General features: G+C 54.5%; 1 protein-coding gene across 1 annotated transcript in view; it reads left to right on the top strand.

Moving 5' to 3' along the window:
• The window catches only part of DNAI1 (dynein axonemal intermediate chain 1), a 147,868-nt gene extending 134,711 nt beyond the window's left edge, over positions 1 to 13,157 (top strand). The window contains exon 21 of the mRNA XM_067316457.1: positions 12,855 to 13,157. Coding sequence (XP_067172558.1) covers positions 12,855 to 12,959 — 105 coding nt within the window. The 3' untranslated portion in view covers positions 12,960 to 13,157. The remainder of the gene's footprint in view (positions 1 to 12,854) is intronic.
• The last annotated feature ends 849 nt before the right edge of the window (positions 13,158 to 14,006 follow it).

The raw sequence follows: 14,006 nt of genomic DNA, 5'->3' as shown, positions 1-14,006 counted from the left end.
TTCATTGCTTGGATGAGCTAGCAGAGGGTTCACTATAAAGTCTTGAGAGGGTCTGGTGGTATGGGGCATCATGAGATCTTTGAAAGACTTTGGATCAGATTCCCACGTGACCTTGAAACATTGGAGAGGTGGATTGAAATCAAGGAGGTGAATTCAGTAAAGACCTGCACAAAGTACTGAAAACATCTGTCGGGGCTGATTTTGGCTATCCTTGATCCTGCCTTGGTGCAGAGCTCGGATTAGATTCCTACAGTCCAGGGACTCAACATTACATTAATAATTCCCTCCCTGCCCTTGGTGCCTGACAAATAGTCCTAGGGCCCTCAGCTGTCTTACATGTGTTTGTGCATTGGCCATGCTAGTGTCACACAACTCCCAGACCTGGTCCAGGGCCTGCTGGAGCAACTCATCAAGGACTCCAGTGCAGTGTGATTTCAGCTGGAAGAGGAGCGAGAGTTTGACTTGTATTGTATTAGCAACAACAGCATCAAACCAGCTGGCCACATAGGAAACATTGCATTTGTCTATAGTTAAATCAGGGGATGCTGGAATAAATCAGCTCTGTTTCAGGTTCTCTGCTGCTCTTGCTGGATTTCTGGCTGTCTGGCTCATTTACAGATTGTTGCTGGGGAATCTAAATTACAAGCAATAACTGTTCACAGTGATCCAGACTACTTATGGATTTTATAGTGTAGGGAAAAACTGGCAGTGTTTCCCCAATTACCTTCTTCTCACCTTTGGAGCAAATGCATTTCTCACTTGGGGATTTTATGCATCTTTATGGCAAATAGGGTGTTAATGACAGTATAATTACTGGAATTAAATTTGGATTTAATTTTCTGAACACAAATGGCTTCTTTCTGTCTTCTGTTTCCTACTTGGTTGCCAGCTGTGAAAACATCTCTCTTCAGGATGTTTCCTGGTGCACAGGTGCTTGTGCAGTGCTGGACATGCAGTAACACATGAGTACAGCCACTTCTGGGCTGTGTTTCACCCTACTCTTGAATGATGCTGACTGTTCCCCCCAGGTGAAGGGGAAGAACATGATCAGCAAAGCCTGGTGAAAGAATCGTGTCTCCTTGGCATTTGTGGTGTCTACATCTCAGGACACTTTACAAACAGGATCCACTCTGTTAACTGTTTTACAGGAGAAGCGGTGGGTTATGTGTAAGTGCTGAGACTTCCCTAAGGTCAGGAGTGCTCTATGGACTAGATCATCATGTCTTGGAAGAAGAGGTCCTGAGCTGCCCTACCTGTTCAAACTCCCTTCTAACAGAGCGCTCTCATTCCAGCCCCTGTGATTTTTTCTGCCTGTTCATCCTGTTCCCTTCTTTGTTTCTCTCCGTTGTGGAACAAAAGCAGATGACAGCTGATTTAGTCCAAACGACTGTTTAAAGTGCTTTTATTTCTATCAAGCAATTGTTTCCACTATTCCTCTAGATCAGTTTAGGCATCTCCTCAGCGCTGATGCAAAAGAACAGTTTTGGTTATCATCCTGAGGGCTCCTGAAATATCATCAGATTCTTTTTCAGTCTTTATTGCTTCCTCCCAGACTTGCAGCCTGATGACATCCCTGTGGGTTTCAGGCAGTTCCTCACACCTGGACAATACCAAGAAGATCCATGCATGGACTCAGATTCAGAATGGAAACAGGAGAGCCTGGGAAGAAGTCATCCCTCCTGAGATGATGATCTGACCGTACTGGGGACATCTGCAGCCAGAACTGGTGCCCAGATGTGGCAAGATCTCCGCTATCTCCACCAAGGAGATTTCTCCTCCAAGGGCAAACCAGGATGATCTCTGGCTGCTTGCCTGGCAGCTGCAGTGCATCGATGCCCTAACCACTTCCATCTGTTCCACCTCCAGCAGCACAAAGAGTGGGGCAAGGATCAGGCCATGTTTGTTGGTGTGTGGAAGGGCAAGTTAAGCAGGCTATTTTCACCCTTCTGGGGCTGTATCTTGCTGTAAGCCTCAGTAAGGAGACAGGCTTTGTACCACAGTTGTTTTAATGTAGCTTATTAGCCCTCATTGTGTTAGGCATGTGCCCAGCTTCAGTTAACCTCTGCTAATAGGATCCTTCTAGTCCTTAAGTCTAACAATTAATTATCGAGTATCTGCTCCTGCCAGCTTGGCCACTATCTTGCTGAAGCTGTAGATTGCTGGTTCACCTCGTTCTGTTGGTGGTACTGGTGGGACTTGCTGAGTGATGGAGAGATTACTTTGGGAAGTGCTCACCTTAAGGAGCTTAATGGCTTCTATGTTGTTTTCTTCACAGCTTGCCTTTATTTTGCTATACTCTATTGCAGAGAAACTCCATTAGCTTCAGCAGCCAGCTGAGCAGATGGATTTAGCTGGTCTATGGCACTGAAGTAATTATGTTTCGGTACAACAGAGAGACAGCAAACACATAAAATTAGTTCAGATGCAGCATCCTGGTCAGTGACTCAAAGCAAAGAGCAGTTCATGGAGGCCACCCTGGCTGCACTGTGACCGTGCTGTTGGCAGCATGGGTAGTCACTAGGAATATATCCCCTGGTTTCAGCAGATGATGTTGGATTGGCTTTTCCCATGTCCAGTTCCTTCTTTGGGTGTGTATTATCATCAGAGAGACTGATTACTGTTCGCATCTCTCTTCTGCTTCTGTTATAATTAAAACAGCAATATATGCATGAAGCAATTAGATTTTAATAATACTTTTCTAAACAGGATGTCAAGGAGCTTAGTAAAAGGACTTGGACTGGAGCCAGATCAGCATCTTAAGACTGGATTGTCATTAAAATGACTGCCTCCCGCCTGGACAGCTTAGCCTGAGCACAGGCTCTAAATCTGCTTTTTTAGTCAGGCTGCACCTCATCTTCTTCTGCAGACAGTACCCACGAGACCCCCGTGCTCCTGGGAGTTGCAGGAGCAGAGTGGGACATTGTTAGGGACAGCTCGGACAGCTCTGTGGCACCTGTGGACTCTGGGTCTGCTGGTGGGACAGGAGCATCCCCATGCCCATGCCCATGCTCATCCTCATCCCCATTGCCATCGCTGTGTGCCAGGGAGCCAATATTCAGGTCTGCCTGTTCTGGGTTGTTTCCCATAGAGGAGGCAGTTGCTAACCAGGTTGGGGTTTCCCAGAAGAAAGCGAGGTGCTGCACGAGCGTCTGCGCTCTAGAAGAGCATCTCTGAGCTCCCTCCCCAGCCCCGCTCTCCAGCACATCACTGGCTTTCTCCTGCCTTGGTTTATCCTGTATCCTGCAGCCCTCGGGCCTGCATTGCAGTCACTCCAAGGCAAATCCTTTTCTTCTCCAAATATCTCTTACTCAGACCCTTATGTGGAGCTATTGGGTGCCTGTTGAACATGAATGGGGAGGGCGTAAGACAGCCCCAACATCACTGCAGGCTGCATGGACATGCCAACAGGCAGCAATGAGCATCTTCCACCGAACAGCACCATGCCCAGGATATCTTCAGGAAAGGATTGATGCCAGCATAGCTGCTAACCAGGAGCTTACAGAGCAAAGGGGCACCGCGGTGGGCTACAGCAGAGCCTTGCCTCTCTCTGGGTCAGGACGTGATTTCTCAGCTGCTGTAAGAGGGTCAGATCCTGGGGAAAAGCAGCCCTTCTAGCTGCAGGATTTCCCATGCTCTTGTCTTGTGGTCAGCTTCTTGCTGATCCTTTTTAAGCCTTGATTTGCATGCTGCATCATAACTCAGTCCTTGATTAAGTGATTTAGCACGACTTCCCACATAGTCCAGAGTAATAGTGTATCTAGTTTTCAGGCCTGGGAGGATTTGTGTGGCATTTGTAATTTGCCTGGCTGTTTCCTGTGCAGCAGGCAAAGAGATTCTGTGCAAGCCATTTAATTTGTGGCAAATTGGATGCACGGTCTGAAATAAACAGGATGCACTTCAATGAGGGCAGAGGCAAAGTACGAGAGGAAGAAAAGGAAATGGGAATAATTGGCTAGAGAGGCTTGCAGAAGATCTCAAACACTAGCCAGCAGTGCCCTGCCATAGCAGAAGAACCAGGTGTTAGATCGGGATTGTGAATGAGAGGTGTAAGTAGGATGCATGAGCTGATCCTTCTGCACTGCTGAGCGGCGCGAAGGCCTCAGCTCCAATTTGGGGCACCGCACTGAAAGATGTGACGAGCAGGAGAGCAGCGAGGACAACACGGCCAGCCGAGAGGCTGGAAGCAGCAAGGTGCAGAGAGACATGAGCCCCGGCTCTAGGGAGGTGCCAGGCTGGTGGGGTGAGGAAGGCAGCGCCTTGAGGTTGTAAGACAGCAGTGTGAGGCTTAGGGCAAAGGTTTTAGCAGGGGTGAGGGAGAAGCGCTGGTAGCCATCAGGGGGTGGGCTGGCATCACGGAAGGTTTTTTAAAGAGATGGCCATGCAGGTGATGGGAGTGGAGCGTGAAAATCCACTGCTCAGGGCATGTTGTGCCAGGCACCCCAAGGACCAGGTCAAGCACTAGACAAGCATCTGTCAGAAGCAATTTAAAACTGGCTCCTGCCATGGACCAGGGCAGAGTAATGGATGCTTGAGGGCCTCTCCTAGCTGTGCTTTAAATGACGCTGTGATTTAAATGAAACCTACACACTAGAATGTGTTGTTCATGCAGTTGAAATATCTAGTGATATTTCTGGAGCATCCCTGAGTTCAAGTGCAGTCATAGAGAACAGGAGAGCGCGAGTACTGTGGCCTGACGTTAAATTGCAAACTGAACTCTTTCAGTAAGCACAACAGTATCATCAATTGTAATACATCTTTCATGCCATTGGCATTTAGTGTTATTAACTATATGGCATCTAGGAGCATAGACTTTTATTTTCACTTCTATTCATAGCAAAACTCTGCTTCCTGTATGCTTGTATTTACCCGAAGAGAAGTATATTCTCACACTTCCATGTCAGTAGCAAAAAAGAAGTGTTCTACGCAAATGTTTTTATATTTAAAACCTGGTATGGCAAAAGTTTTAAAGAAAATGCAGTGTTAAGAAAGACACAACAGTTGAACTTTCTTAAGGCAGTTAAAAGGTGATCAGAGGTGATATATGGTGGTTCAAGAAAGAAGTATTGCAAAACAAAGTACAACTTTTTAAAATATACTGCTCATTCCACTGTGAAGGATTTCTCATGAGATGTTACTCCATGTGAGATACGGTAGCACTAAAGTATTGCTGGAGCTGCATTTCCAAGTCCACGTTTAGTTGCTTTTATTAAACTCTAATCCGTAACGGCTTACTGAGCTGTCATACAATGAAACTGATGTAAACCTACAATAAGAAAAAAATAAGAGATGCTGAGCGATAAAGAAATGGTGCCTGAAAGCTGACGGTGCTGCCTGCCACCTGGCAGGCAGGGCTGCAGCTCAAGACCGCCGCGGTTCCTCTGCGCCGTGGGGCAGGCTCCGTGACTTCGTCCCTTTGGAGGGGACTGATGTTCGTGAGCGCGGGTGCTGTGCCTGCCCGAGCCGCTCGCTGCGGGGGGTCGCAGCCCTAGCCAACGTGCCGCAGGTGTGGCTCCTCTTGGGAGGCCCAAGAGCCAGGGGAGCCTGCGCCGCTGCTGCCTTCCTGCCTCCCTGCTGCTTGTGTTTGGGAGGTCCCACGGCTAAAACGACAGGGACTAATGCTCCCACCGGATTTTACATTTTATGCCGTTATAGTATGCAACATGTGGGCAGGCTTTTGGTAAGAGGGCTTTCCACTAATAGCTAATTGAAGTAATCGATCCCACCCAGAAGAGACACACTACACTGCAGTTTGGCAGGTCTGAACCCAGCAGGGCTGGATCCGGGGTCTGAGGGCGGTGGGTGATGCACTGCCTGTCCCCCCCCAGGCAAAAAGCATCCCTTCCCTCTGCCATTCATCGAGCGAGGCAACCCTAAGCAAAGGGGTGGACGAGCTGTGCTTAGTGGGGAAGCACACACGTGCACGCGCACACACCGCCACCGGGTCTCCCTGGGCTGGAAGCAAAACCTTTAGGGCTTTCTACTCCCCTCCAGCCCTTTTACGCAGCCTGAAGAGCTCAGGGGAGGGTAGTTATGCTGCGCACAGAGCACACAATGAATTTTCTCAGCGCTTACTGCTAAATGTGTGAACTGATATGACTGATAATCAATTCCATGAGCCTTGTGAGTGTTATTGTCTCACCCAGCTGCCCTCTTCGAAGCGGCTGCTGTTGGCTATTCTCAGTGACAGAGGGTAATGATGCCCGGAGGCAATGCTGGATTTTATGAAAATCCCCTCTCCGCACACACACACATATACACGCTGCTTGCAGTTAGAGTGCAGCCAAAGTGTCCCCAGGGCTGGCAAAACCCAGCCTGGTTTAATCCGGGAGAAGAGAGCCTGTTGCTCAGCCTTCCTAATCACAGTTGCTCGCAATGTCAGTGCAGGGCAGAGTTAAGGTTATTTGCTCAGCTGGTCCATTCCAGACTTTAATGTCTTTGAATAACTTTCACATGCAGCCTTAACTTTAAAGGCTGTGGTTTGGACATATTTGAACTGAGGGTCGCTACCACATCCCCGTTTTGAGCCCTTAAGTGACTGATGCGGAAAAGGCAGAAGAGGGAGGTTTCACACCCAGGTGACTCAAGGACACAGCTTAATCCTCATGGTGCGTGTCCGGCTTGGCCGGGCTGGAGCAGCGCACGCACAGGCGGTGCAGCATGCCCCATCTCTGCGTTTGCTGCAGGGGGGCTTCCTGGACAGATTAAGCAGCTCGAGACACATTTCCGACTCTCTTTAGGGACTGTTTCAAATATGTTTGGTGTTTTTTTTGCTGTTGGCAGTGGTGATAAATTCAGATTGAATTAAAGTGTCATTATAATGCCCAGCCAGGAGGAGCTGCATGAACCGCCCCAGGCGCTGTCTGTGCTTGGTTTCGCCATGCTCACTCAAGTTTTCATGCACGACTGCTAAATTTGGACTTCTTACGGCTATATTTAGGTGCCTAAATTAGTGGTGTGTAAGAGACATTGCTCAAGGCTCTGAAGTTAGCCAGAGGAGAGAGCATTCAGCGTGGCTGGAAGCCAAACCTCTTCTTCAGCTGCCCGAATAGAGAAGTTCAGTGCTAAGCCTTTATTAGACATGAGGTAACCGTGGTCTTGCCCGTCCTGTGCCTTGCAGTGCCCACCGGCACGATCCCCGCGTTCCCCATGCTGGGGGCCACTGCAGCCAGGCTATGCACTGTATCCGGTGTGGGACAGGCTAAGCAGGTAGCATTAAGTGTTTAGCAGATACACGCGCTCAGCCAGGGTGTACAGCTGGATCAGGCCAGCTAGCAAGTGCCTTTTGAGGGCAGGCCCTTCACCAGAGATCCTCGTTGGGCTGCGTCTTGAGCGAGCAGAACCGCAGCAGCTGTACCGGCGTTTTCCCACCCCGTGTCTAATGCTCCTAATCTTGTTACAGCTGGCAGCTCTTCTTCCACCAGAATCTGGCGCTGCTGACGGTTCATTAAATCCTGCTAGCACAACTTGCCACATCATGCTTTGGCTGCTCACTGCTTAATATTTCCCAAGCGCCTTGCTAAGGGTCAGTACAGATCATGCCGCGGCCCTGAGTAAAAAAGCAAGAGCTCCTAGGTTGGCTGAACCAAACTCCTCCTTGACCTGGCTTTGCTGGTGCCAGAAGAAACACATGGGGAAGGGTTTGGCTTCTCCTGTGTGAATATTTTTGCATGGACAAAAAACACTGTAAAGGAGGTGAGCATGGATATGGGATCCCAGCCTGTCTCTGGCAAAGAGCAGACATGGATCTGTGGCAACGGCTTTCTTTCCGTACGACCATGGGTGAGGATTTGACCTTTCTGTGGGCTATCAGCTGCTGTTGGAGCCTGGCCTTTCCAGCAAATGATCTCTCCCCTCTCGCATGGGTGTTTCTAAGCCAGTCCGCGCTGCGGCACACCGCACACGAGTACCTGCTGTTTAGATAGAGGAAACATCTGCCCAGACCTCCTGGGTTTCAGTGGTCTATACACTTCTGATAGTCCCAGCGCCTGCCAGGTCTGATCCGATTTTTATGCACCTCCTGACGGTCGGATGTCACCGATCCTTGCTCCCATGCTTTATTGGCACAGTGTGTGCTGCCAAGCTAGAGCGAGCAGGCTGGCCCATTGGGGTGTCTTTGCTGGTTCCAGTGGCTTTACTGGGAGCCTCCAGTGAGCAACAGCAGGTCACACAGGAAGTCTGCTTAGACCTGGGACCATGAGACCTGTCTCTCCAGCCTGTGCCCTGACACAGCCTGATACAGATGCTAGTAGAGGTCTGAGCCAAATATGTGAGCTACAGTAAGGAGAGGTATTTTCCCTGAATAGCACCAGCTTTAGCTGGAGATAGACAAACAAGCATCCATGGAGTCAGTGTCTGGCTTATCCAGTGCCTCGGCGTGGAAAGTGGAAAGCCCCAAGATCCTGTGTGGTTGCTGATGCCTGAATGACCCAACCATCCCCTGGGCTTTTCTGCAGGTTTCATTCCCTGCCAGCAGAACATTTCCTGCGTCATTTATTTCCAAACAGTAGCAAAATACGCCTAAATCCTTATCTCTAGTCTGTCAGCTAATTCTTCTGTGGGCCAGGAGCAACACTGTCAAATCAGGCTGTGAGTGTAACTCCAGGCTCTTGGTGGCTGATAAGCTCATTGCTGCTGTATGTAAATAGGCTTCTTGAGAGCCCGAAAGTGGTCCTAGTACAGACATCATTTCCAGCTTAGCATTCAGCTGGCCTCGGCTCCTCTGCGGGGTGTCAAGGCTCAGAGCATGCTCCAGGTTCACCCGCAATGTAACAGCATTGGGTTGCAATAGGAATGGGGGGGGGGGGGGTAGGTTTTGGAAGGCTTCAGAGCTGCAGGTCATGTTGCACCTACTTGATTCGTATTTGTTTGGTGGTCCACGGAGTCGGTGTGAAAAATCTTATTGTATTCACAGCAAAGTTTGGGTCTGTTCGGTCTTTCCATCAGAAATGACCCAGGGAAGTCTCGTCTTTGCCTTCATTCATTGAATTCCCTGGTCCCGTCACTGGTGTGTTTTGCTAATGGAGGAGCCCTCACTCTCGGGGTCTTCACCTTGACCAGCCTTGGTCCTGAGCAGGGTAGGAAGGAAGAAGGTGAGGTCTTCTCCAGCCTCAGCTATTGCTGGGCACCAGGCACAGCCCCGCTCTCAGAAATGGCTAGGAGCCTCCCTCTTACTGAAAGAAGGGGACAGGGGGCTAGCCTCCGGTGTGCTGGGTTTACCAAGGGATTTAGGCAACTAAAAAAGCAAAGAACCTGTGAAGTCCTGGCAACTGGATGCCTCTTCCCATTGAATATAATAAGGAGACATCTGGGAGTTTTAGACAGCTATGTTGGTGTCTTCTTGAAGCTCCTCATCCTCTTCTAAATTGGCCTGTAAAAGCTTAAACCCCCTTTGCATGGGAAGCCGGCATCCTAAGTCACTGGGATGCTTTGTAAAGGGGGTCAGATCATGCAGCTGTGCCTAGAAATCGCATCCTGCTGGGAACAGCAGGCTCTGGGAGTGTCCTCGGCATGAGGGAGTCCCTCAGGGCAGAGCCAGGCCTGTGCCCCTCGGCCAGGACTCGGCAGGAGAGAAAGGGCCCAGTCCTCCTCCCGGGAAGTTAGGGGGAATTTTCCATCAATATCCTTGCCAGCATGGTTGATACTCTTGCTGCTTTAAAGCATAAACATGTTTTGTTTTGTTTAATCCAAACCTTACAGCAGATGTTTTATGATTATTCCACCAACAGGGAAAAAAATGGGTTGCTGAAAAGTGTCAGCATCATGGGTTTTATGGGAAGGTTTTATTCACTTGGCATTTTACTGCTCAGCAAGGGGGGGGGGGGGGGGAAGGCATCAGCCAAGAAGCAGTGAATCCAGTTTAAATGACTCCCATATTACGGATGTGGAGATCCTTATCTGCCAGTTTGTGGAGCGCTGGGCTGGGGCTCTCAGGGCAGCGGATCCGGGGTCTTCAAACAGCCCGTCCTCCTCCTTCCCTGTGGCTCCAGCTCGGTCGTCCTCTGCCTGCCACTTTGCTTTCAGCGTCAGTACTCGCACTGGGTCTGAGGTGGCAGTCAAGGGTCCTGCAGCAGCTGTGCCCACACTGCCTATAGGGCCAGGAGCCAGTGGTTCCCCCCCACCCCCCCACCCCGTGCCTCAGTTTCCCTGCCCGAGCCTGAGCGTGGGGCAATTCAAGGCAGCGGGGGGGGTTGGCTGGAGGGCCAGCCCTGGGCCGATGTGCGTAGGGAGTCTCGGCCCCCTCTCGCCTCCCCTGGGTCCTGCCCCGTCAGCGGGGCAGAGTCTGTCCCCGTGCGGAGCTGGTGATGCCCCGGCCGTCCCCAGCCAGGCGCTTTCCTGACACTTTCCTCCTCGCTGCTTCAGCTGAGAGCGTTTCGCCCTCTCGCTGGGAACGCTTAGAGAGCAAAATCGATGCGAATGTTGCTGCGAGTAGCTCCGGTACCTGTTCGATCACCTCCTCGGGGACAGTCCTTCCGCGTAAGCTCAGCTCTGCATCTGTCAGCGCCGTTTGGGGGGGCAGGGGGGATGCTTTGCACCGGCTCCCTTTCGCCTCCCGACCAGCCCACGTGGATGGGGCGTGAGCGGGGAGGCAGGCAGAGGAAGGGCTCTGCTCCACCCCGCGCGGCAGCGCCCGGCGAGCGCGATTTCGGCTCCGCCGCTGGGTGCCTGGCGGCGGTGGCCAACAGCCGGGAGAGTGGCGAGGAGGCCGCGCGCGGGGCCGAGGCTGCCCTGCACCCCGAGCAACCTGGGGAATTGCAGACAGCAGGGAGATTGCCTCCTCGGAGGCCCGGCGCGGCTGAATCCCGTTGGTTTGTGTGAAGCCCCGGCGTGCGCTGAAGCAGGCGCCGAGGGGCCGTGTCCGCCTTGCCGCCAGCCGGCGCGCATCGGCCCTGCCGGCTCGGCTCGGCCCCAGCACGCTCGCCCCGGTGAAAGCAGATGCAGAAAGGGAGGGAAACAGCTCTCTGCTCCCGTGCCCCCCCCCCCCCCCCCAAGGATGTTACAGTTTTCCTTCTCTGTGTCATGCTGCTGCTAAATTGGAGGCTCCGGGTTGATTACGGCTCATTACCTCCTTGTGCGTGACTTTGTTCCGGGATGCTCAGAGGCAGCGAAGGAGCCGAGCTGGGAAGGTCGGGGGTTTAGGGCAGCTGGGGGGCTCGGAGCTGAGCCTGACTTGCGGCCAGTAACCTCGGAAAGGCTCGGGCATGGCCTGGCGTTGATACCTGGAGGCTCAGCCGGGACCCTCGCTGCCGCTACCCATGGAGGGAGCTAAGGGCATGGGACCAAGGCCGGTGGGGGGGAGGGAGCGGGGGGAGGGACCCCTTCGGCATCTTCCCTTTCCCGGGAGAGAGCAGCACGGCAGAGCAGTCGCCTCCTTAGCGTACCCTGTGCCCGATGCTGTGGGCGACGCAGGGCGACACAGGGAGGGTTTCGAATGCTGTCAGACAGCGAAGCAGCTCTCCCGGAGAAATAGCTGGGTCCTGAAATACCCCAAGCAGCTGTGTTTATCTGAACGCGCTCGTTGAGGGAGATGCTCAGCTGTGACGTGGGCCGTTAGTATAAACATCGCTCCTCGGGCCCAGCCCGGAGCCACCAAGGGCATTGCTCGGTTAACGGAGTCGACGCAAGCCGGCACCTTCCCCGTGTGTAACCTGTGGGCTTGGGAAGTAAAAGCAACCCTGGTCCGTGCCAGGGCTATCATTTCAAATTGGAGGTGTTTCCAAACAGCGCAGCTCAAACCAGGGCTGCTCTCGCCCCCAGACCCGTCCTCCACAGCTGCGGGAAACCTCTGCTCTGTCGGGGCCGTGCTGGGGCAGGGGAGCAGCCGGCGCCACGTGTCCGTTCGCTTCCACCTACCCGTGCCGGCTCCCAGCATTGCCATAGCTGGAAGGGGGGGGGGGGGGGGCTGAACTCCTGCTGACTTCAGCGCACCCCAGCTTTGCTAGAGAAACCTAGAGGAATCTCCGCAGCTCAGTGCGCAACTTTCTCTTTGTCGTGCCCTGGTGGTTTTTTTCCAGCGCCAGAGGAAGAAGCACATTTGTAATTGCTGCACCCCGAGGCTGTTAGAGGATCTGGTGCAGTGAGAGGGGAACCGATGTTTTCCAGGCAGGGAGAGTAAAAGGGCAGCAGCCTCCTTGCTCAGGCGCCGTGTGCCCCGCTCCCTCAGCCTCCCGAGAGCGTCTCCCGCGCAGAGGCCGGGCTCCTGCGGTGCACTGCCGCGGGGATGCCGAGGGGCAGCAGGCAGAGCGGCTCTCCGCGGGCTGCAGCTGAGCCGGTTTGGTGATGCTCCCCCCTGCTGCGCCCTGGGGCTCAGGGACCCGCTGCTGCCTCTCCAGAGGCGGCGTCCCCAACTGCCCGGCTCCCCCAGGGCGCTGGCCCTCCCGCTCGCCTGTGCACAGGCGGCACCTGCTTTCTGCGGTGCTCGCACCCAGTCCCCAAGCTCAGATCAGAGCGATGTGCTGGTGCTGCAGCCACCCGGCAGGCGGGACATGCTCTTCCCAAAGCACTAGGTGGGATGGGCACCCTTCACTGCCCCCCCCCCCCCAGGCCTGTGAGCATCGCTCCCGCAGCTCCTAAGCAAGCAAGGACCGAGCTGGACAGGCGTATTTCCCCTGTGCCAAGTGATTTCTCCTAAGACAGCCGGCAGTTTGCTCTAGCACCCTGGGAAGGAGCCCCTGGGAGGGGGCACTTTGGGCACAGGCAGATGCCTCCCCCTCCGGATCTGCCCTCAAGGAGGGCCGTGAGCCAGGACACGGCATCCTCCGGCATCCTTCCCCCACGCGGGCCCTGTGCCAGGCTCCCCCCGCCCCTGCCTGCGGTCCTCCCCGCTAACCGCTCTGCCTCGCTTGCTCTCTCCGCAGGAGAAGAAAGGCCAGGAGGTTAAGAAGGGCCCCGAGGTGGAAATCGCAAAGCTGGACAAGCTGCTTAACCTGGTGCGAGAGCCGGCCGGCCAGGCGGGGAAGTGAGCGGCGGGAGGCGGGCAGCTCCTGCGGCCGAGCGGGACGCCTGGCCCCGCCGGGCCGGGCAAACAAGCCCTCCTTTGACCAGCGCCTGCTTGTCATGCGAGCCGCGGCCCCCCCCCCCCCCCCCCCCACCGCCTGCGCTTTGCATAGCGCCAACGCTTCGCCTCCGTGCCCAGACGAATAAACAGCGCTGCTGAAGGGCCCACAGTGCGCCGAGCCGTCTCTGGGGACAGCCGGCAGCTCGCCGCGCCAGGCTCTTCCCCGCTCTCGGCCGGCCTCGCACGGAGCGAGAGCCCTGGTGAGGGCAGGGATGGCTTCGGCTGCCCCCCCCCCCCCGCCCTGGTGAAACCTCACGGCTGCAGCGGTGGCCGGCAGGGCCCGATGCCCCGGGTGGCACCGTCCCAGTGCAGAGCAGGGTGCCCCGAGCTGGAGCTCTGCCCCGTCGCAAGTGGTGGCCGGAGCCACCAGCCGCCGAATGAACAGGAGCCCGCAGCCACATGTGGGGTCACATACGCATGGTCCCCTCTATTTTGGGGTGGGAGCCCAGGCTAGAGGATGCGTGGGGACCTAGCCTGGAGAGGGACATGCCATTGCTTAAGCCGGGCTATCAGAGCAGCTGCCTGCCGCCAGCTTCGGTCAGCTCGCACCTCCCCTCTCCCCAGAGGGGGCTTGGCCCGGGTTCGGCTGCCTCTGCCCAGCCGACGGCTGCAGCAGCAGCCGGCTGCTCCGGTTTGCAGCGCCTGCTCGCCGCTCGGTGCTTTGCAGCAGAGGGATTAGCTGCCGCGTGGCTGCGGTGGCAGTAGGAGCCGCGGTGGCCTCGCTGCATGCTGATGAGCCGGCATCGGCCATCGCCGCCGGAGCAGGGCACACAGCAGCTGGGGCCGGGGACCAGCGGCGCTCGTGACACCGGGGCACAGGGCAGAGCTCGGAGACGCCGCCTGGGTCCTACGATTGGTTTATTAGTCTAGTAAAAACACCATAGCAAAGGGACATGTTAGCTACACCCGATGGCGGGGCACCGATGTGGGACGGGCCATGCCTGCGGGGGGC

This window comes from Apteryx mantelli, chromosome Z, assembly GCF_036417845.1.
Source record: "Apteryx mantelli isolate bAptMan1 chromosome Z, bAptMan1.hap1, whole genome shotgun sequence".
Lineage (NCBI taxonomy): Eukaryota > Metazoa > Chordata > Aves > Apterygiformes > Apterygidae > Apteryx > Apteryx mantelli.
This window is presented reverse-complemented; position numbering and strand designations above follow the sequence as displayed.